At 31.4% G+C, this 25,559-nt stretch overlaps 1 protein-coding gene and 1 long non-coding RNA gene across 3 annotated transcripts in view; one reads left to right on the top strand and one right to left on the bottom strand.

Annotated features, from left to right (window-relative positions):
• Positions 1-63: 63 nt before the first annotated feature.
• LOC146997968 (uncharacterized) lies at positions 64-25,336 on the bottom strand. The gene is made up of 3 exons (XR_015040176.1): positions 25,180-25,336; positions 12,464-12,770; positions 64-514 (listed from the first exon to the last, which is right to left on the bottom strand). It is a non-coding gene; the product is annotated as an uncharacterized LOC146997968 (long non-coding RNA).
• Positions 20,384-25,559, top strand: part of LOC118184163 (death-associated protein kinase dapk-1-like) — a 174,985-nt gene continuing 169,809 nt past the window's right edge. For both annotated transcript variants that reach the window (XM_085812776.1, XM_085812775.1), the window contains exon 1: positions 20,384-21,510. In XM_085812776.1, coding sequence (XP_085668902.1) covers positions 21,412-21,510 — 99 coding nt within the window. In that variant the 5' untranslated portion in view covers positions 20,384-21,411. The remainder of the gene's footprint in view (positions 21,511-25,559) is intronic.

The following is a 25,559-nucleotide window of genomic DNA, read 5'->3' as shown; positions in this document are numbered from 1 at the left end:
TTAGTGAAATTCTTGTAGGATATTAGATACTAAAATGTTTTCGTGATATCAGCTACTTTTACAAGGAGAACACCAGAATTTGAAAGTGTCTCATTTTGAGACACATTAGAAGCTTCGATGGCATCAGTTTATTTAAGAAAAGGTGCTGAAAAACTTGTATGCACGTTCATATCAAGGATTTTATGCAAATTTTAAATATTTATTTGAAAGAGGGAAAAAATAACAAACATCGGATGTTATCAGAAACTGTGCAAGAAATTTCTTCACATTAGAGATCCATCATTTGTAATAGTCGAGAAAATTGTCTTTTTATCAACTATCTAGCTTTTCCTGGATGACGTCATCCCAGTTACCTAAGCGAAAGAACTTTTAGTTTCAGGAAAACAAGAAATAAATTGTCGTTGTTTAGAACAGTGTGTAGCTTGCATCAGGTTGATCTTCGAGGTAGTAATGGAGATGTTTATGTTCATTGTGAGTAGAATTCATCTGTACATAGATCCTTGAGGTCAATATGCTGAAAAATATTGAAAAATTAAGAAAAAAAATTAAGTAGAAAACTGAAAGCCATTTTAAATAAAGTTAAATGGATTTTCCAAATATTTTTAATTTGAAGAATGGTATTATGAACACATTTCAGATCTCAGTGAAATTCACTAAATACATTCATAACAGTCAAAGGATTTATATAAAGAAAAAAGAACCTTTAATTAAAGCCTCGCGTGATCAGTCATCCATTTATGTGGCTTCACATTCCTTATTCTTTATTTTATCCAAAGAAATTTATTTTGGACTAATATCCACACACCCAAAGTGACATTGATCGTCTACCTCATATATATTTCATAACATGAGGGTGTGCCTTCCTAATATGCACGTCTAGATTGTTAGAATTTAGAACAATCGAAAACCTAGAACGATTTATTCTTCGGATCAAACAAAGGTCAAGTGCGTTTTGCTTTGATCCGGATATTTGAAGGCATGAATTGCAAAACCCTAAGGGATTAATATTGTTCACTCATGAAACGGAATGGCTATGTAACTACATTATGAAGGAATTGATTATTTATCTAATTATTAACTTTCTAGGTTAATTTTTATTCAGAAACGTGTTTTCAAGATTACTAATATGCTTCAGGTGTATAATTTAATAGCAATAAATAAAATTTTCATAATTATCGTATTTGACGGCGTATAAGACGCACTTGTTTTCTTTGCAAATAGGTCTGAAAAACGGGGTGCGTCTTATACGTAGGTATTGCGTCTTATACGTCTATACTCAGATTTTGATTACTTTCATTTCTGGAAATGTCGTCTATTCGGAGTTATGCGATTTTTTTCTTCTTTCCTTGCTGAGTGTGGGAATATTATAGTTACGTAGAGTTCAGTGAATGCGCAGTCGTCGACGATCACAGCTGGGTTCGTTTAACTTCCCAATTTTTGTGAACGACTTTTAAGTGTGTGGAATGTCTTCTGTTAAATTTACTTTTGTTGGCAAGTTATTACTATAACATAGCATACACTAATACGTGTGATTGCGTGTGCTAAAGAACATGGACACAGGGCTGTAGAGAGGCATTTCAGGCCACCCCCAACTGAGAAAATGATAGGAACGTGGCCGAATCAGGAAGAGGATCAAGAAAAAGCAACTCACAAGTAAACATAACCTACAAATGGGAACAAGTGGCTCTTCTTTTAGCTATGGAGATGGGTTCTGAGTTTTGACGAAGAATATTAAAAGGTGTTCTTTTCCAGATAGATTAGGTGTTTGCAGAAAGTATTACTTTGTATTTGTATTACTTTATACACTGGTGAAATAAATTAAGAGAATTTGCATATTTTATAGAATTGCATGAAAAGAACTGAGCTGAATAATAAATTACTGCTTCTAGATAAAATGCAAATCTTGTACGGCAAATACGTGAGCGTACACGTGTGTGTAGGCGGAGCCAGCAGAAAAACAGGCTTTATAAGCGCGTGGACCAGTAAGCCGAATTGCGTTCATTTGACCGCGTCTGGCATAAAGCCTAATACATAAATTGATAATGATGAGTTTGCCTAGAAAACTGATCTTACTCACCCGATCTTACGAGCATCTCGTATATTGCAAATCTTTACTTTACAGTTAGCTACAAGCAGAGTCATTCTGGATAGAAAACTATCGCTGCAGGCGACCCCCAGGGGTCCTGTCTTGGCCCAGTACGCTATCTTTTCAATGCGGCTGATTTACCTATTCGGCCAACGTGTCCCGATGGTAAACAAAGCCAAGTATTTAGGTGTTTACTTGAATCAAAGACTCACGTGGATTACGCATGTCAATTACATTGCAAACAAGACCGGAGGAGTTGCTCAACAATTACAAGTACTGCTAGGACGCAGCTCACAGTTAGATCTGAGAAGTAAAAGGTAGAATTATATTTCTATTTTACGACCAATTATGTGTTATGCGTCACCTGTCTGGACGACTGCCACGAGCTCAGATATCAACATATTGCAGGTGACTCAAAACACAATCTTTCGGACCATTACAGGAGCGCATTTTTGCATCCGTAACAAACTCCTGCACGATGATTTACAAGTTGAATATATTGAGAAATATCTGCAAAAACTTAACAGGAAGTTCTTTGAAAAAAGTTTAAATTGCAGTAAAGGAAACTTTAATGCTGTACTGAACTATGTCTGCATTCCTGAGGACTACAATATCAGGCCTTTCACGGCTTACAGAATGAGGGATCACAATTTTGTCACTTAGCCCGCTCCTTTTTATATATGTAAATAATACATTTTTATGCGTACATTACTTCACTTTCATTTGTTTATTACATATTTAACACTGTATCCTATGCACATTTCATGTATTTTCATTTCTTTTGCATCTTTACAGCTCCATACACGTGATTATTACTCTTGTCTTACGGAGGGAGAGTTAAGTTACTTTGATGATTGGACTTTTTGTCACTATGGCCGATGGGCCCTCTTTTCCTTACCTGCTCCGATTTCCCAGCTAGAAACTAGCTGATAGTTGACACTCTGATTGTCCTTAGGAGATTAGATCAATATATAGCTTATTAAAGCCCAACTGGGATAATATAAGCATAAGCAATTGACGTTTAAGCATTTAAGCACGAATTGCGTTCGCTAGCACACCTCAGTGAATTTCTTGGTGTTATCTTGCAGCAATCGGTTAAAGTCACATCGGAACAGTAAAAATGAGTAACCACTAACGTTTAGATGATGGAATAAGGTGGCGAATTGTGGGTAGGTAGAGGCAGGCCAATCGCAAGTCCAGATATGCAGAGAGCTTAATTTAACGCCCAGCGTCGTGTGTAACTATGGAAACAGTTCTAAGATACTGGTTCCATCGAAAGAAAGCCTGAGCAAGGTCGTCCAAGAGCCACGACGGTCAGAGAAGATCGCTATTTGTACCTTTTTAGCGAGGCGTTACAGAGGGACTTCAGATTATCAGCTATCTCTGGACCTGTATTCAACCACAGGAACCCGTGTAACAAGGGTGACTGTTTCCAAAAGACTGAATGAGACAGGATTGTTTGGCAGAAGACCGGCTGTTTGCGTCCCGCTTAAGTCTACGGACATGACAGTCCGATTAGCATAATGCAGGCAGCATAGTGATTGGAGTACGGAGCAACGGGCGACCGTTCTGTTCACCGACGAGTCCCGTTTTAGCCTAAATACCGATTCTCGCCATACTCTTATTAAGAAAGAGGCAGGGATGCGTTACCTACTCTCCAATGTTCCAAGGCCCCGAGTTCATCTTACAGGATGATAACGTGAGGCCACATAGAGCTCTTTTGGTCGACGAATTTCTCGAGAGTGAGGATATTCGCCGGATGGATTGGCCAGCCAGCTCTCCAGACATCAACCCTATACAGCATGTCTGGGACGCTCTGAGGAGGGCAATTGCAACTCGCAACTCCCCTTGAAGAACCATCCAGGAACTGAAAACAGCATTGCTGAATGAGTGGGACCAATTGCCACAGGCACTGATAAACTGCCTTATTTCCAGTCTGACATCACGCTGCGAGGCCTGTATGGCTGTAAGAGGGGACCATACCCCCTATTAACCCATTTCTTTTGTGTCTTTTGCAACTGTTGTTTCAGACCTTCAGACTCCCATGAGTGTTACACACGAACATGTGTGTATATTATAACTGTTGAATGTTTATTTTGTTTGTATTATATCAACTATGTTCACACCAGATTTTATTAAAATCTGTGCAGTAGTTCTGGAGATGGTAGATCAAATATGAAAATTCTCTTAATTTATTTCACCAGTGTATTTAAAATAATGTAAATTCATTATAATGATCCGTAATAAAGTTTTATCCTTCAAAAATATGATAAAAAAGCTATGCGTCTAATACGCTGGCAAATACTGTATTTGATTTTGACCTACATATTCAATCTTTACGCGTAGATCTTCGAAATTATTTAAGGAAACATGTTAATTTTTATATTATTAAAATTAATTAATTAGTTACCATTATAAAAAAGCCAATCATGTAGAAATTTAAATTTTCTTTTAAGCAGTTATATTGTGGCGTTTTCATACACAGTCAACAAAGCAAAATAACGGTAATTTTTTATTTGTGTTCGTCTATTCGAGTTTTCATACACAAACGGATTGTGATTTTTTCCCAATAAATGCTCAAAAAGTATCGAATTAAAATAAAGTACCAGATGTAAAGAACGCCGCGTTAGAGCAAAATTAAACTGACTAGTTTTATTGAAAAATTCAAATGTCGTATTTTATGGCACTTTATTCTTCATACTATATATTATTTAAAACTTCACAGCTCGTTCAGAAGACACAAAAATTTCCCAAATATTTTATGAAATGGAAACTAAAATTAAAAGATAAAAACTTTGTACGTAAAATAATCGCAAAGAAAATGTTTTTTTTTAGCTAGCAGTTTCTGAATGTGCAAAAAAATTCCATGCTAATATAATCTGAATACATATTAATCTTATACATATTAATCTTAATTAATATTAATTACATCTGGTACTCATTCGGAAGCCTTGGTCTTTTCGCGAAATGCAGACATTGCTACTAGGTTTGATTAATACAGTTTAGAAAAATTTTATCCATAATTCCGAAAGAAGGAAATTAGCGCTGGTAGCAATTAAGTTAACTAAACTAAGCAAGCATTGAAATAAATTCTTGGAAGTCCAAGCAGAAGCCAGCTTGGTCGATTGTCGAATTACACCCCCCCCCCTTTCCTATTCCCCAGTTGCTAAACACGAAGCCATGAAATTCTATCCATTTAGCATTTTTTATCTTCTTAATCTGCATCTATAAAAAAGGAACAGTCTGTCTGTGTGTCTTTCGTTTGTGCTGCGCGTAAGCTAATAGACCCGGGGCTACGAAATCTGGTACATAAAGTGCATCTAGACAAGAGCCACTACACCTCTCAAAGTGATTTTTTCAAAATTCAAATGAGATTTTTTGTTTTTTTTATTTTAGTTTTTCGATGAATTCGCATCAAATCGATAATTCTCTCTCATTATATCAGCAACAATGGCACGCAGCCATTGTTGTTGATATCAGCACTTTTGCCACTCGGAAAAATGAGGGCGATAATTCTGTGCAATTTTTTAATTTAATGTTTCTCTTGGATACTGGACGTTTGTAGAGAGAAGGCAAAGGGAAGCTGGTTAATTTATTTTTTAGGATAATTAATTGGAAAAACTTCCGATTTAAAAAAATTGTTAGAAAAATTGTCAATTTACTTAATTTAAGTAATTCTACGTTTTTGTTACTATTAAGCGTCATAAGAAACAGAATTGTATTCAAAACAAAAGAAGACCTGGAAGACCATCTAAGTTATTTGATGAAATGAAACACTTTATTCTAATGCATGTTAAAAAGAATCCAAGATTGAGTGCTTCTAAACTTGTTGCGGAACTACGTGAATTCCGCAACTTATTAAGGAATATTGCTTATTTTGTTCTAATTTTTTTATATGTAACACACTTTTATTGAAATTTTTTTGATAAAGTTGTTCTGCAGAGGAAAATTCTGTGCAGTTTTTAAATTTAATGTTTGGTTTTTCCTTTAGGCAATTTTCCGGTATATTTGAAAGCCAGACGAATAATACATTTTTATTCTTTTAAGACTATTAACGCATTTAAGTTTATTCTATAGTATATATAATATATTCTATATAAAATATATTCTATATATTATGTAGTAGTTAAATATATATAATATCTGTTTTTTTTAGGTTTATAAACATAATTTAACTGGGATTTTTCTTTTAAAAATACTGCAGAGGACTCATTCTTATCAAATAGAACTGCATTAATCAAGATTTTTGTCTTAGAAAAACTCTTGATTTGCTTTCATGCACGGATTCTTGTCTAATGTTTGTAAATAATGGCGAATTAATTTCAGAAAATTACAGATTTTGTAAGTTAGCAAGCAATATCAGGTAAAATTATCAATGAACAATTTTCTTTCTCTGAATCTGCCTTGCTGTAGATACTAGTCACTGTTTTTATTGTATTTTCTTACTTTTTTTCAGATTATTGTATCTTTCGCTTATTTTGAAACAGAAAAGTTAACATGCTATGAAGTAAAAAGTGATCCTATTAAATATATGACAGACTGATTACATTCTCAACAAGGATGGCTACAAAAAATGAAATCTATCTTCAACAATGAATAATGAAGTATTAGAAGTATTACTTACAATTCATTTCATAAAAGTTATCTTATCTTCCATCTCTACAACATAATGTTAAGATTTAAAAGAATTCGTGTGATTTTTAGTTAATATCTATCATTTATTCTCATTTTGGAACCGCAGAAATATTCCATAAAACTTCACTTTGAATACACACTGTCACACAAAAATGATCGGTCAATATAAATTTTTTTATACTTTTTTAAGTAATAGCAGGAAAGCTATTACTTAAAAATAAAAAAGTAAAGAATATCTTTCCTTTGAATACACATTTTTTTGTGCTTCCTTTTAGTACTAAGTAAATTTGAAAAAATTAAATAGTAAATAATTAAGTTTTAGGTTGAAATGGCAAAATCACGCAAAATTAATCGGGCAATTTTAGAATTTCTTATTAAATTTGTCTACAATAAATAAAAAACGAACTTTTATGGAATCTTTTGGTTAAAAAAGGCAGGCAACAATCTAAGACCGTTTGCTTTTGTAAATGGAATGTTCATTTTTTGAGAATATTCGTTATTTTAAATGTTTTCGTACCATGGCTCGCTCCCGAAAGGAAACATCCTTAGAAACCCGTAGATTAGTTGACGATTTGCATCAAAGGAAAGGAAAATCTGTTATAAAAATTGCCGATTTACTTAATTTAATAATTGTACAGTTTTTGATATTATTAAGCGTTATAAGAAACATAATTGTATTGAAATCAAAAGAAGACCTGGAAGACGATCTGCGTTACTTGATGGAATGAAACACTATATTCTAATGCATATTAAAAAGAATCCAAGACTGAATGCTCCTAAACTTGTTGCAAAACTATGTGAATTATATAGAACATTTATAAATCCAGAAATTGTGAGAAAAATAATGCGATCTGCAGAATATTATGGAAGAGTAGCAAGAAAAAAAATTTTTCAGTAAAAAAACAATTGAAATCTTCGAATTTCTTTTCTCAACATCGATGGAACAAAAGATACCCGACTACTGGAAAAATCGTTGTTTTTTAAAGAAAGCAAATTTAACATCTTCGGCTCAGATAGACGAGTGCTGTTGTGGACGAAACCTAAAGATTAATTTTGGAAGCAAAACTTAGTACCAAGCCAAACTTACTAACTTAAAGAAGATCGAGGAGGAGTTATGATATGGGGATCTATAGTATATTCCGGAGTTGGTAATATAGAGTTTATACATGGTATATTGACATCTTGAAGCGAAATTTGAAATCTTGAAGCGAAATCATCGATACAAAAACTTTAAATACAAAATACTTATACAAAATAATAAATTCTACCAGGACAATGATCCAAAGCAGACTGCGCACAATATTAGACTCTGGCTGCTATATAAGTGTCCAGAAGTAATTAAAGCAGCATCCCAATTACCAAACTTAATCCTGCTGAACATATTTGGCAGGAGCTAGGATGAGAAATTCGAAAACAGAACACATCATCGTGGCAACAGCTGAAAGCTGTGATTCAAGAGAAGTTGCATAAAATAAGTCCAAAAATAACAAAAAAAACTTGTGTAACCAACAACCAAAAGATTAAATGAAACGATCAAGTGTAAAGGTAATCCCACAAAATATTAAGAAGCAAAAACAAAGCATTTTTTTGTGATTTTTGGCCGTTACTAAAAACGTTCGATTATTTTTGTGAGAATATTTCTCCTCATTAAACAAACAATATTGACTTTTGAATTTAATTTTCATATTTTCGAAAATATAAATATTTATAATTACTATAAAAAGAAAGTTGAATTTACATATAATAAGAATTACAGCTTTTAGTTTTGTTTTAATTCAGTAAATTCAAAATGTCCGATTATTTTTGTGAGCCACTGTGATTGCATTAGCCTTTTCAAACAGCAATTCAAGAACCAAATAAATGTGTAAAATATTAATACAATAACCTAAAATTTTACATTTCCATTACTTTCGACGTCAACACTTTTTTTCCTTTTTTTGGTGCCATTGTGTATTCTGGATGAATATAAAGAAAAGTTCGAAAAAAGGTAGAAAATGAGCTTCATCAGGTCGTTTTCACGTATTCTGTCCATAAAATCCAGCTTCCCAGAAATGCTTTACAGAATCATTTCATAAATGCGGATTCCATCGACTATTCCGAGGTTCAACAGACAATTGTTTACACAGAAAAAGAGGCCATTCTTTGTTCTCTAGATAAAGAGAGAAGCCATGCAAGGTGCTTACATTGTCTTTGTATGACATCATGTACGTGAATCTGTAATCGATAAGTAGGCTTTCAATGCTTTATTCATCGTACGCATGTCTGGCCAGCTTATTTTACTATCTGAACAAATGGATGAAGTTTCTATGAAGATGCATTGTTCATTAATAAAGATTGTATTATTTTTTCCTCACCTACACATCTTATAATTGTTTTCTCCTCAAAAAATATTTATGCTCCGAACATCATATATAAATGATTTCAAATTATGAAACCACAGAAATATCCCACAAAATGTCACTTTGTATATAATTGTATAAGACTTTTCATGTAGCAGTTCCAGAACCAAATGAATACGTAAAATATTATTACAGTAATCTGAAACTTTACATCTCCATTACTTTCGACTCTATCACTTCATTACCATCCATTCCATTTTATATTTATGTTATATAAATATAAAAAAAATGTTAAACAGCATCATATCTAAGTTGCAAGTAAAAGCAAATTTGTAGATTACAGGTTTTTTACAATAAGATTTATTTAAATCCATATAAAGGAAATAAAATTTATTGCCATTAAGATAAATTATTTCTTTTAACAAAGACAATTACTTCAAGAAGATTATAAAAATGACGGATGATCATTACGTGCCCTCCCCCCCCCAAAAAAAAAATCCCGTTTAGTAGGTTTTTTTCTTAACTGAAAGAATGGAAATAAGTAATATTGAGTAAGGGAATTGAAAAAAATAGATAGATTGCCTAGATTTTTAAATCAGCATTTTTTTTCTATTGCTTATTATTTAAAGATGCTTATATTATAATACAAATAAGCAATTGCGCATTTCATGCAAAAATGGGGTGAAATCTAATCGTTCTTTGATGGATTGTGTAAATGATTTGGTAAATTAGCTTTTAGTTAGGGTTACCTCGAAAGGAAGTAAATTGTCAAGAAAGGAGAGCATTAAAGATTTGAACAAATTATATTAAAAAAAATTTGTGAGTTTTTGCCATTCCACGAGGAAATTATCCGTTGACAAGCAACTGATTTGACAACCGTTCAGAAAACAAATTTTGTGACTGAACTGATAGTTATTTATGAGATATAAGTTTTTTTATCTTTCTGTCTTTTGTAAGACCTTTTTACTTCCTTGTACGAAGTAAAAAAGAAGTATTGTAATCGCGAAAAGTTTCAGGCAGCATATTTCAACGAAAATATCCATTTTGACCGCTATCAAATGAAATTTAACGATGTTTTTGCGTGATATCTGTACGTAAGGACAGAATAAAAGACTCTTTTCCTCCAAAAAAAAATTATAAAACTGCTTTAAAATGAATTCCGAAGAGAATTTTTCGTGGCGTATGTACGTATGTACGTACGTACGTATCTCGCATAACTCAAAAACGAGTAGCCTCAGAACGTTGAAATTTTGTATATAGGACTGCCATAATATGTAGATGTGCACCTCGTATTTTGGTTGCAATCGGCCGCACCAAACGTATATAAATATATTTATATATATATCCACTCTGTTACCCGGCTCAGTGATCTCAGTTTCTTTACTCTTACATGTTTGTAAATTGTACATTTTTTGCTTTAAAAAATGATTGAATTATGTTGTTCTTATCTTCCGGTTAAGGTTTTTATGCCTTTAGTAGATCTGTATGCAATATTTTTAGAATTATGAACAATTTTAAAGTTGTTTAAGTGCCGCTAAGCCTAATAATGTTTTTGATGGCGGCCATTGTTTGTTTACATTTGAAACAGCAGAATAGTAGATTTGTTGCCAATCTAGAGAAACTTAGATTCGCAACAACAAAGATAACACCTTCATTTATTATTGCGAATTAAATCATGCTTAATCCTTTCTGGAGTTTTCTCGAGGAAATAAGTATTTAAGATTTACTTCGTAATTTTTAATACAGATATTTTGACTTTTTATGTATTTTTGCCTTCTCGCGAAGTGAGAACTGAATTAATTGAATGTGAAGTATTTAATCGTCTGTTTCTGTTTTGTTTGCTTAATTTCTTTTATACATCGTTCTAGCTTTATTATAATATTTGAATAGAACATGTGGCAACGATTAGATAATTCTTTAAATGATATAAATTTTGTGCATTCTGAGTTATAATATATGCCACAAGAGGCTTCGCACTATTCACCATAATAGTCGGTGGTAATGTATATTTTTTCCTTTTCTTCTTATTTAGCCAAGATTTTACTTCATTTTCTTTACTTATAGATTTACTTATCAAATTACAATGCGCTATGGACTTCGTTCCTGCCAAAGCAGGTAGACTTTGTATGTAAATAGTTTTTACGCTCGTGAAATGTTTCAAAGTACAACAAATTGTGTTTTTTCATCATTTCGCTGTCCAGTTATTGCTTATCAGAAGAATAATTTTTATGAAATTTTAAAAATGCCGTACAATACATCCTGCAAGATATGGCGCAACTAGAGCTCCAGTTAACTAAAATGCTTTTCATTCCTACTAATAGATGGCACCATACGACGCCTCATTTGTTCAAAGTTTACTTATTCTACGGACGGCGGCACAGGAGCCTCCGTCCCTACTAATCTCTGAGTTCTAGCACAGCATGTGCACAAGTACTTCCATATTATTGAATACAACTTACTCGATTCCTCAAGCATTTAAAAGTCAAGTATAATATATTGGTAAAGGCCGTTAATGGTCGATTGCCTCTTACTAAGTGATAATACATAGACATAGACATAGTTATAATATGAACGAAATATAACACTGTTAAGTGAATCTAGCGCCAGAGTGTCGCTATGGTAAACAAATAGAGTGAATTTTAAGGAATGCGTTCATGTGGTCTACACATCAGATTTTTTTAAATAAATATTCATATATTTAAAACTGTTGCATTGCTAATTTTCCTCAAGCTTTTTGTAGCTTTTCCCAGGAATACTATTATTTATAATTATAAATGCATATTATATCTTTTATATGGTTTAAAAAATTAACGATCTTCAAAGAAAAAGTATTTTATGTAAAATATGTGTTAAATAAATTATCAGAAGAATTAAATTTTTAAAGCGAAAATGAGGCTAAACATGGGCTATCTGGCAGGGAACAGGGAGGAAAGGAAGCTTTATTATAAATGACTTCGTAACAGTTAGTTTGGGTAAATGCGATTCTAACTGGAGTTCTATTTCCAAGAAGAGATTTTTTTTTTTATTTAAAAAGGGGCAACATTTAAAGAGAGAATTTAGAAAACTTAATTTTAGACAACAAAATATGCAAATTTTCATAATAAATAAAGAGAGATAAAATTTTAAAAAAGGTATTTTTTTAATAAACTTGATCATGAAAATGTAATTACTGCATACGCAAAAAGCTCAGAAGAGGAAGATACTTTTCCCATAATGGAAACACAGCCGTTTAATGAAGCTTGGGATTGATAAAAAATAAATAAGTACATTTTATAACCTTAATATGCCATACCTCTAATCAATGAACGACAGTTCTAATGTACAATATTTCGTCTACGTATTTCTGATATTTATAAATGAAAAATATCATAGCTTCTTTCCACCATAAATTTCTAGAACTTACCAAATTTTTTGTACTAATTCTTTGCTTCATGTAAAACAAATTGTCATAAGATAGTATGCCGCCCAGACGTGATAGTGGTTAGTGATTCTTACTGACATACCGAAGACCTTGAATCTCAAAGACGGTGTGGATATTTCTAAACGTACAGTGTGTTTGCTACCCCTCCAGGTGCTCTCCGTCAAAACTGGGGTGGAAATAGAAGTCCAAACTTTTTGAGGCTCTAGCAACCAATTCTTCCATGGAATATGGACACGACAGCAAACAAACATAAGATGGTATTTGTTCGAAGCTTAGCAGTTGTGTTCACCTACATAAAATACAACTAAATTATTAAAATTTATTAAAAATAGAAAAATTGTAATTTTCAAAGTGTAAAAACACACACATTAAATGCCCACTGAAGGATAAGTACATTCCCTCACTTAGTTCAATCGACGGGCTTACTAAACTATATTATTCGGGGGGGGACAACCACATCTTTGTATACTTTTACAATTTCTTTGAAAGATACAAAAAGATACAGGATATAGTTTGGACTCTATCTATTCCTCCCCCGGAAGGGGAAGCATGTACTAAACACTGGGTCTTTGAATGCACCAGTCAATATTCGATGGCAGTTTGATTACATAAATATTATCTGCAGGCATGATACCTGATACAGAAAATATGCTAAGTATATTACTGTAACTATTCCACAATATTACACTGCACCACTTAATACTTTACACACTAGAAACACTCCGCCACAAATTACTTACAACAAATTTCTATATATTATATTTCGTTAAATATAACATTACATTTGCAATTAATTAAGAAGGAATAATCTTCTTGTTACCGTTGTTGAAACAAGCAGCGTAAGAATCGAAAGTAAATATGTGACTTATTTAAAAACGTGCTATCGGGATATAAATCTTTCAGTTTCATATCTTCTGCAGCGCAAGCACAATTAAAGAATATCTAAAAGTAGGCGATTCTAACAGAGTTCTAAATCTATAAATTCTCTAAGAAAATTATTTTATAATTTATTAAAGATTCAATTTTCATTTGAAATCGTTGCTTGCAAATTTAGCTTTTGAATCCTTCTTTCATCTTGAAACAGATTGCCGAGGAAGTTCAAGTAGCAGTAAACCTCTGTCTTTTGCTCATTACAGATGCAAGAGGAAAGAGCTTTATTTATGAATTAAATTGTGCTTAAAGCTGAATTGGAATGAGAAGAAAGGTAAATAATCACAACAAAAAAATTGTCATAGCGAAAAGAAGGATATTATTTAAAAAAAAGGGACAAAAAGATAGAAAAAAGAGTTTTCTAAATTTCCTGGAAACGTGGAATAGCACAAAAGTTTATTTACTCGAAACCTGGTTCACATTTATTCCACTTGTAAATTTATGAAATAGAAATCTGCCGAAACGGATGCATTAAAACTAATTTAAGTTTTTTAAAAGATCCTCCCCTCAAAAAATATTCTTGTTATAACTTAAAGGGTTATATTCTTATTTTGTTATGTCTTGTTATGCCTTATCATTTTATTATGTACTTGTAAATATATTTAAATTAGTACAGTAGAAATATCTTAAGCATTTATCGTTTCATGAAACAATGAATACTTAGAAAGTTTTCAAAGTTTGAATTTTCTTTTTTCCCTCTTTTTAAATCAAAACTTTCTGGCAATTCGTCACTTTCAAATCATCTTTGCTTTTATGAATATCATTAAGACCATTAACATCAGCTTAGACACTTCCAAATCTTTTAAACGGCTTGTCATAAAATATTGGATGGTACAACATTTTTCTCCGTAACTTTCATAAGGGGCTTCCATTTGCTTCTACAGCAATTTTTTCATCCCATAAAACACAGAAAGCGTTAAAGCATTAAGTAGTTTAGATGCACTTTATCGCTCGGTTTCTTTATTTTTTCATTTCATTTTTTCTATAGCAAAAATTTGAGTTTTGATGTTACTTAGAAATACTGGACTACACTTTAAGATCATGAGAAACTACCTTCCTTAATTTATAGCCCAATGCTCAAAACTTCATCACACCACATCTTCCTGAATTTATAAAAACACTCATTTAAAGCGAAAAAAAAAACTGTCAGCTCACAATACTTTATTTATTATTTTTATTTATTTATTTTTGCCAAATGGCCGGACTCCTTCTTCTCAATACCGATATTTATATTTGTGAGATAGAAGAAGGGCAACTAAGTTTTATGGATAACTAAGTTTAACAAAACAACTAAGTTTTATGGAAGAAGTGAATCTAGACGCTTAGTTTCGGACTAGCAGTCACCTATTAACTTTATTGTCCAGGTGATGGCATTTATTTACAATGCGATGAGCTTTTTCAAGCTTTTAATTAGAATTTTTAATTTTAATATTGCATAAAAAATGAATATAACGGAATACAAACATTAACTGAAAACGAATTCTTATTATTTAAAATTTCGTTTATTTGAAAGTAAATCACTTTATTTCAGAAATTGCATGATGGACTTGCAATGGACTTATATTCTAACCTTAAATTGCTAAAGTGAGCAATGTCACGCCTTAATAATTTCCATCATTTGCTTCGTTGGCTTATTATTATGATACTGCATACACTGATTTCCTTCTGGCTATGGGCAAAAGAGCTACCTAAAAATCAACATTCATAATTTGTTTTTCTAATAAAAAAATTTTTTTCTACTACACCACTTGTTTAATTGGTTACATATCTACAAGATGCAATCATAACTAAAGGATTAGTGACTTTTTTTCTTTTTCTATTTTTTTTATCATTGTATTATCAACTCTTCGTTCAGAGAGCATGAATAAGATCCCTCTGTAGATCTAACGGTTGAAAACAATAGTTACAAACTAAACCTAATTGCAACAAAATTCAGAAACAATGGTTACTTTGGTTCTAATCAGTATGTACTGATACTGCTAAATATCTATTCTCTCCATGAATAAATTGTGTCTTGATAACCTAAGCATAATTTTTCAGCCATACTATGATTTATCTACTGCTGAAAAAGTGATTTATTGCTGAATAGCATATTCTATCTGCCTTTAGTATTGGTGGCAAATTTAGCTGTCGTTTTTGAATTTCTTCATAGTGTATTGAAATGCAAAGTAAATTTTTAAGATAATTTCCAGCCTGGATGATGAATAAATACATAATATTTTATTTTTTATATGGTAATTCCTGTTCTTTATTCTAAAGGCTAAGTAATTATGAAGCAGCATGCAATTTAAAAAATGTTAATTTCCACTATATTATTGCAACTGACGGAAGTAAAATAATATCTAAAATAGTATTAGTGAATTGTCTTATTTATTTTACTAAAGTGCCCTTTTTCTACGTCTGTGCAAGAAATCCTTTCTTTATTGGGATATTCTCATTTAAAAATTAATAATTATTACAATTTACGCGTTCATAACTGATAAACAATGATATAACATTGCTTTATTTTTGTGAAAACCATGCTGAACACATCTATAATATTGGAATGCACTAAATTTCCCTTTCTTATAAGTTTGTATTCAAGTAACCAAATAAATCATATAAAAACACGTTATTTTCAATTCAGATGACGACAGGTGTTTTTCAGTTGTGAATTACCTTTGATATGTAGCAAATTTTACCTTCGCTTATGCCACAATATACTGTATGGTTAAATTAGAGTGAGCTATTAATCGATTGTATCTTAATTAGATTAAGCTACTTACAATCACACATACGGGTTATTTATGAAAAAATATATTAATTTGATGTAGATTTTTTTCACCCTAGACAAGTTTATGTTCACATCATGCACGAAATGAATCATAAAAACGCATTGCTGCCACCCCTTTTTCAGTCGCTGAGAATGAAACAACTACTGTTAAGCACTAGTGAAGCAACCAGTGTTGCACTAGTGTAAGCAACTAGTCTTTGAGATCCACTTGTCCACTATTCAATGATATAATGCTCGCGTTACTCCTAAAGTTATTCATGTCACAAAGAATATCTATATAAATAGTAACCAGTGGCGTAGCTTGAGTGGGGCAAGGGGGGGCATCTGTCTCCGGGCGCAGCATCCAAGGGGCGCCAAACTGATGCTACGAAATTTTTTAATGAAATGTTTTCCATTCTTGACACACAGAAAGGGACGCAAATTCTTCAGTTGTCCCCGGGCGCTGAAAGTTCTAGCTACGCCCCTGATAGTAATAGTATTAGTTATTCATCCCTATTTTTGCTAAACCCCTTAAAGAATTCATGTCTGAGAGGATATTTTTGCGAAGCCCTTGAAAGTAATTATTGTCTCAGAGAACTAAATATTACATATATATAACGTATTTGTCACTACTATCTGCGAAATGCTTTAGATTATTTATGTTTTAAAAAGCCTTCACGTAAATATTAAGTATGATTAATTTATTTATTATTATTTTTGGGGAAGTACTCAAATAATAATTCTCTTGTGGAGCTTCTATATCATATATAGTAGTATTAGCCTAATCATCCTACTTCTTGCTAAACAATAGAAATGAGGATGAATTCAGCGTTTCTCAAAAGAAACGCTGATATATGGAAAATAATGATGATCGCAACAAGTATGGAGAACTATTCCTTCTACCAATGAATAATTAAATATTTTTTAACAAACGTGTTTTCCTTTAATACGTCCTAGGAAAACCTACTAATAATTCCTGAAAACAAATATTTTCTAAACTAAATATCAGAGATTAAGTGCAAAGTGAAGCATATTTTGAATATGTCATTTAATTTTATTTTCAGAATTAGGCTTCCTAAACAATAACACAAGGTATAATTCTACATGCTTATTTATGTAATGATATGGGAACAATCTTAAGGGTTTTAATGCGGTATCAATTTCGCGACTTTGGAAAGCTCACGTTATCAAAGAGGTTAATTTTTCTTCCTCAAACTGCGACTCAAAACTGTTAAAAGCAAGGCCTCAGTTGGTTCTATGAAGTGGCATTTAGAGTTTCCTCAAATTTGCTTTCGACAATTTGATGAATATAAGTATTCTACTCGTTTTATTCAACTTGTTCCAAACTGGTGCGCCTGTTTATTACTGATACAATATTTATCAGAATTTCAAAAATACAGGCAAAAATTTGAGAAACAAGAATTCAAATTTACCTACAATTACTTTTTGTTGATGCAGAATAAGAGACGAATGAATTCCTTATTTGATATTTTAAAAATAAAATACAAAAACTTAATCTTTAACAATTTTATTTGAATTTACTTCTAATGGAAAAAAGGAAAAAGAAAGAATTTTTTTTTTCTTTTTGCTTATGCCATGAAAGATGAAAGACTCTTATGAACATTGGCTTTACATGTAACATATAGTTCTTCCCTTTCTTTTGAAATTATAGAAATTCTTATGGAAATACATTTAATTTTGTTCGCTTGTTCGAGATGATGCAATTTACTTTACATAGCAGCAGGCTAGCTTACCAGCATCTAAGGATACAGCGACACATAAAATGTACCCTAACAGTCTAACTAGCAACGTACGGACTTTTGATTTACAATTAGAATACACCAAGCCACATGGACTTTATTTTTCCAGGTATAATGGATCCAGGATCTAGGTATATCCAAGATTTAGATATGGTGTTATGACCAAACATTCAGGCAAAAGATTTCAGTTGATTCAACAGAGGTAAATATGAACACATTTTTATGCAAGTGGCGAAATGAAATACAGTGATACCTCGGTATACGTCGTTAATCCGTACCAGATACTTGGATACACGCCAAACGAAATTTGCCAGTAAGAAAAATGCCAGTAAGAATTTGCCAGGGAAAATAATTAATCCGTTCTTATGGAAAAAAAATCCCCTAATTATGATTATTACACAATTAAATACTAAAATACAAACGCAAAAGGTAAAATATTATTGCACATAATTGAAACATGGTTTATGTGGTATGGTACATAAATATTATTCTGCTATCGAGACCAAAATGAATTTTTTAACATGGTCTAACATCTATGATCTTTGATCGGTACTCGATTTCATCCCTTTTGCAACGTTACTCTATTTAATAGCTTCTTTGTTTTTCACAATCTTGGACACTAATGTACTCGGTATACGGTACGCAACAGCTAAACTCCGGATGCATATGCCATCTTCATACTTTTCAACAACTTTTTTTTTTCACCTCAGTGGTGATCCTGGTAATTTTCTTCTTTTGAAAATGCAGAAATTCAGATAAAGTATGGGTTGTTTACTGAATAGTAGCAACTGCCGTACTGACGCTTATGGAGATTGTCTCGAAAAAAGTAAACAAATGTAGTGCACACAGTCGTTACTCATTGAAAACTTGAGTAGTATTCCAAACAAATATCGTATACCAAACAAAGATTATTCTGTCCAAACAAGACGTGTACCAAGTTGGACAGGTTTTAGAGCTGACGGATTTTTATAATAATTTAACAAAAAAAAAAAAAAAAAAGTGTTCAAGACTAAACTGTACATTTACTTCACTCAGTCGCCTGCAGTTGAGGATTCGTAAAAATTCCTTAAATGGCATTACTTTCTGATTTGCGAAGATAAGAAATCCGCTTGCTGGGAGTAATAAACATCTCGCAGAGGTTCCTTCGAAATGTTAAAAAAACCCTCTGTAGAGAGTATTTAATAATTAATTATGTGAAAAATTAGTGAAATAACAGCATCTAAATTAAGAGACTGATGGATCTTTAACCAGTGGGAACAATCCATTTTTTTTTTCAAAGGAGCTTCCTTTTTATGATTAAGTTTCATACTTTTATTGACACGATTAACACCGTTGCCCAGAATGAAAAAGCTTCCTGTAGTTTATATCAATGTATTTATTGCATAGCAGAGTAATAAAGTGAATCATTAAAACTAATATATCTTATTGGAGAAGTTAAACAACAAGAATCAGAGTAATATTTGTAAATTTTTGCAGGACAAGTTTCGATGGTTTAATTAACGCAACCATCAAAACTAGTCCTGCAAAATTTACAAACATTACGTTGCTTGTTTAACTTCTCCAGTAATCGCTATTCGGGTTTTTATTTTAACCTAAACTAATATGCCTTTAAACTACATTTTTAGTACCTTTCGATAACAGCAAGATTATCAGTTTATCGTTTATTGTTGAAATCAGACTTTCATGCAGTGATTTCATTGCTAGTACTTCTACACAGAATGTTGTCTGCTAGACGTTATAAAGGACCTTAGAAAGTTCGTTTCTCTCTCACCTCTTTTTAAAAAGTGACAAAGAAGGAAGTATCAACTCAAAGAGCTAAAGAGTGCTACAGGCTGAAGAAATATCCTTTAAATGTTATGTTAATAATGTACGTTAATTTTATGTACGTTACTTTCTTATATTCCAGACTTTGGTTACTTCATGGAATGCTTATTATTCAAAATGTTTTATGAAAAAATGAAAAAAAAAAAATAAAAAAAATGAATTATTATTCAAAATGTAATGTCTTATGAATTGACTTATTTATTTTAAATTTTGCCATTTTTTTTTTTGTTGACGATATCAGAGAATATAAACTTGCATGCAAAGGACATACGTAAAGGCTGAGATACGTGCAAATAAATCCTGCATTTACGTAAACTACAACTTTTGTGTAAATATAGGACTGATTTCATTCCAATATTTGCAATAAGAGCATAAGAGTCATCATAAATCACCGAATATTTTATGCCTGAAGCCAAAGCAAAAATTCCTATAATAACAATAATAACAGCCATAACATTTCATACCCAAACATAACGAAAAAAGTGGACATGTATTTTTTTCAATCGTTTAGGAAATCCTGGTTTAGGAGAGAGTGCTTGGGGCTCTTTCTACCCTTTCCTCCTCCCACCCCAGTCCCTGTTAGGTCACGCTTGCAGTTTGATGCTGCAGATTGCTCCCAGCCAAAAGGAAACATTCACGCGCTGTGAGGCAAACGGGGAACACACAACACTGGTTCTACAGGTATTTCGCTCTCCTTCCTGCTTCGCGCATACCGGAGAAAAAAGCACGCGGACTAATATTCCTGTTAGTTAGTTATTCGGTTCTTCAGGTATCCTACCGCCTTCGCGCCAAGGAGATGCGAAAGAACAAGAGAATCATCTCGCAGAACAACGTGTCTATCGTGCTGAAAATTGTTCTCTTCTCTGTGTGTATGTAATGATGATGTGTATATAACAATGACTGGATCTTCAAGGATAGTTTTAATTTTGATACAGGATTGATTGCAGAGTATCTGTAGGATGCTTCCTTTTTGTAACAGATTTTGCAATTTTAATTTTAATAATACCAAAGATGATGGTCATTCACATGCATAAAATGACGTTGGTATTTGATGTACGTAATATGCTATCCAAGAAATGTATTAAAAACATATAGCATCAAATCATCGTGTAAATATCCAATAATTTTATATTTCTCATGAAAATATGTGAAAATATGATCGATGTTAATCAAGTTGAAGATAATTTCTCTATCGCCTAAAAATACAAAATCTTTAAATAAGTCAGAATTGTGATGCATCTATTTTAATGCATGTTTTCACGGTGAAAATGGATTTCTTAGCTTCCTAAGAATGGCATGTTTTGAGATTATAAAAGAAGGATTGAAAATGTTGTGACGCTGCGGAAAATCTCTGTTTGGTGTTTGCGTTTACATGCTTTAAATACCAATATATGCATAAAATAATAAATTCTAGGCAAAATGTTTCATTAAATAAAATTTTTTAAATTTATATATCCTAATATGTTCTTATATCCTAATATGTTCTTTAATTAGACAAGAAGAATATTTATTCGACCAATAAAACTGAGATTGCTTCTCACAGGACATGAGGATATTTAGATAATTTCAACGATTTTGAAACACCTCTGATTTTATGATCTGAAAAATTGGATAGATCGTTAAATGATGGTTCAGTATTCGATTATCACAAAGTGGAGATCGAAATGATGGAAACTAACGAAGACGAAGAGGAGATCGAGGAAACTGTTTACTTCGATCAATCAGTGGATGACGTCGATAACTTCGTCGTAGTTTCTACTCTGGTAAGTGCACTAGCTCACAGTTTCTAGTTCCAAGCAAATAATATATACAACTGCATTTCCTGTGTATTTAAAACTCATAAATCCTAAGACTAAATTAAAAAAAATCATTTTGTATATATAAATAGAAATTTTGGGGAATTCTATTACTGAAAATCCTGCATTATTAAATTTTTTTTGAAATCTCTACAGAATAAATTTCATTTTAGAATCATCCTATTTCAATAAATCATTCTTTATAAATTTTTTCTATTTATATAAGTTCTAAAAATTTTTGAGAATTCTTGCAGTCTATTCTTCATACAAAATCGATGTATTTCTGAAAGTAATTCAAGGTGAAGATTTTAGAATTTAATTTCTCTAAATCCTCCATCATGAACCTTGAGAATTCGTGTGAATTAAATTCCATTAAAATTTTTTGATATTTCCGTAAGTCATTTATTATGAAATACGTGGAAAACTTTTTCCCCTTAAATCATCTATTATAAGATCTGTTGAAAATACTCTCAGACTAAATTTGAATCTGAAGTTATTTTTCAGTCATTCATTCACTGCGAGTTTTTTAAAAAAATGTATTTTATGAATTTTATTCTAGAATTGTTTCTACTTCTGTAAAATCCTTCATTATAAAAATTTTATCGTTTGTGATAATTAAAATTTATTCATTCTTTATAAATCTTATAGTTCACAACAAGAAAACATACTACAGCAATACAAAATCCAACCAAAATATTTTAAATAAAATTATTTAAATTAAAAAATTTGGTTGAAATTATTCAAATTTAAAAAATAATCTCCATATTTTGAAATAACAAGTTTTTTAATATTCGATATCTAACCACAAATTATTACGGGAAGCTGAGTACAGCAAATGAAAGTGTAAATTCAAAATATCGAAGTTTCTAATAAAAAAAAACTGGAGTTTTCTTTCTAATATTTTTGAAAAGATAAATGCTGTGCTTGTACGTTTAAAATATGAAATAAAAATTAAAAGATGGCAGTTTAGAATTGGGAAATATTTACATGAAAAATGGTTTATTCTAAGACGTTTTTCTTCAACAAAATTTCTGGAAAATGGTTACTCAAACTCAAATTTCATGTATTGTATAAACGTTTTCCTTCTATTTTACAATATCAGGAAGGAAAAAATATTCTTTTGATGAATATTATAAATATATTAACATAAATAAATGTGCTTCTTCTGTTCTTTTTAGGATAAAACAGCTTCATATTTTATAAAACAGGATTTTTCAATGCAGTACGCTACGCACACTGCATAAAAGTTAAGCGGAGTTTCTGATTTAAAATTTAGCGATAAAAATATGAAAATTTAAATGTATTAATAACATTGTGTAAGAAGCAAAACGAAAATCACTTGATTCCTCGATACTCTTCCAATCATAATCATTATTGGACTGAAATTTAGAATCAAGATACGTTTTAATGACTAAGAAGTCAACGCTTCTAAGCAAGCGCAAACATATTTATGGTCTTGTTTAATCGAAACTGAGTAGAATTACTGGCATTCAGCGATTTTATCCACACAGCCCTCGTGTGCTTCGATATATCTTAATTTCTCTGAATTTAAGATACATCGAAAAACACAAACTCTCTGAATATCTCTGAATTAAGATATATCTTTCACCGTGAAAGAATGCTGTGTTTCGACATTTTTCACTCAGTGTGTAATGCATTTGGGGCTCTACATAAATTAAACAGATTAATAATTCAAAGTAAAATATATTTTTGTCTTGCTGTCGTCTGCGAGAACAATTTAATTGAAGCCTTCGGAAAATCGGAGGTCCAAGCGGCTGTCTTCATAGTCTGTGCTTGTAGTCGTTCATTATCATGAAACATAGTATATAAGCAAAACGTTTTACCCCTTAATAAGGTCAATATGTAGAATTATCTAGCTTGATTTCAGAGGGAGAAATTTAGATATTTATCTACAAAAATATCTAATATCTGAACGTTTCTTTCCCGTCTTAGTGTTCTTATTTCTGTCAGTAATGTCTGAAGTATAAAACGAAGATAATGCCACTCTATGATGTAAAAGATCTTTCATTTATCTTTTCTAATTGTAAAACTATGTTTCGTTTATATTTTCCTTTATAAAAGCAAAGTTAGCGTCATAACAAGATAAATCGCTTGAAAACGTATCTGTACTGTAAACACAGGCAACGTATTGTGTTATTAGCACTTGTGACAATGTCGTCAATGTCAATATTATTAATAAATTACATTTTAAAAGCGTATATTACGAAATCCTCTCTAATTTCCTCATCAATAAAAGTGATAAAATTTTGAAACAAATAGATAACAATCATCTAGATTTCTTTTTTAACTTCTTTCTTGTATTAATTAATAATATTTTTTGCTTTGCGATTCATTCTGTTTTACATTCAGATAAGAATGCAACCAAAAACGTTCGAACTCCTACAACTGAAATAGTGTTTTAGTTTATAATGGAGGTGATATTTAACATTACTTGTTTTGCTAAGAAGATATTTGGAGTGTAGTAGATGGTTTTCAGATGTTCTTTGGAGCCGTTAATTTAAAAACAAAACCAATGTGTTTGTTTGATTTTTCGAGTTTTTTTAAAATTCGATATGTAATATCTGGAGTTTTTAAAATTATTTTGGAAAAAATTCTGATAAAATATGTATAAATATTTTCAGTTTTCTGTTTTAGTTTACATATTTTTGAAAAAATACTGCATAGTATTAGAAATCGATTCCAGTTTATTTTAAGCTTCATGTCATACGTAGATCATAGCGGTGAAATAGTATGTAAATAACAGTTTCTCATAATTAAAAATAAATAAATAGAAATCACTTTTACGTTTTGCACTGCAAACAAGGCTTAACTATGGCAGCCAACGTTTAGGGCTTAAATTATAAACTGAAGGATTATGCACTATCCACCATATTACATCATTTATTTGTTAAAGCTCCTCGGAATTTGGAAATGTTTATTTTAAAATTGTTCAAATTACTTATTTTCCACATTTTTTTAGTAATTCTTTTGTTACAATTTCTGTTTGAGTAGAACAATTTTTTTTAAATGATACTTGCATATTATTATTTTCGATTTATAATTATTGTTATTTCTTGTCATGAAAGCTACAGAAAGTAAGAGGTATTAAATTCAAAATTCAAAATACTTGCTTAAGGTCAGTCACATTTTAGAGGTTTTCTATCACATTCTAGAGATTAGATTTATAGAATGCAATACAAATGAATACACTAACTGAAAAGTTTATGTTAATAAGAGGGACGGGTATTCCAAATATATTTAAAAAGTTGAAAAAATGTATGCATAAATAAGCATTCTATATAAATAAACAATATAAATAAATAATATAAATAAACATTCATTTAGATAAAAAATTTCGAAAAAAATATAAATATATTAATTCATATTACATGAAATATTTAAAGTTTTATTTTTTAACTGAACATGTGAGTAAATAGAATGGAAGAATAAGAATTATATATAAAACATCGTATATGAAACTTCAAGTCGTGTTGCGTTTCATTTGCTTAATAGTATCTATGTCCTCTTAAAAGGCACTGTAAATAAATGCAATAAATTAAAATATTTGCACTATACATATTTTATTCTGTAATAAACACAGGCAAGGATGTTAAAAATCTAAAAGGATCCCCTTACTTAATTTCTACGGGTCGCCTTTTCAAATTTTCATTCTAAACATGAAAGATTTTCTCAATGTTTTCGGGATTAGACTTTTCGTGCTCCATGGAGCTACGTGCCTCTACCACCCCCTCTCTACGGAAGCGGATGAGGGAAATGAGGAAAGCAAAGTGTGCTGGGGAGGGAAGGAGGAGATGAAATGAAGAATGTCATATTTACATCTGTCTGGCGGGGGGGGGGATAACGATTCTTTCTTAATAGCTTTAAATCTTATTTCTAAGGCTTCTCGAAGCACGTGTGGAACTTCTTTGAAATCTAATTTTGGGATGTATCCTCCTTCATATCGGATGGAATTCCGAGATGAGGCTAAAAATAAATGGAAAATATTCGAAAAAATG

This window comes from Stegodyphus dumicola, chromosome 3, assembly GCF_044657685.1.
Source record: "Stegodyphus dumicola isolate Sdum_Otavi_A_Nest chromosome 3, ASM4465768v1".
In the NCBI taxonomy this organism is placed as follows: domain Eukaryota; kingdom Metazoa; phylum Arthropoda; class Arachnida; order Araneae; family Eresidae; genus Stegodyphus; species Stegodyphus dumicola.
This window is presented reverse-complemented; position numbering and strand designations above follow the sequence as displayed.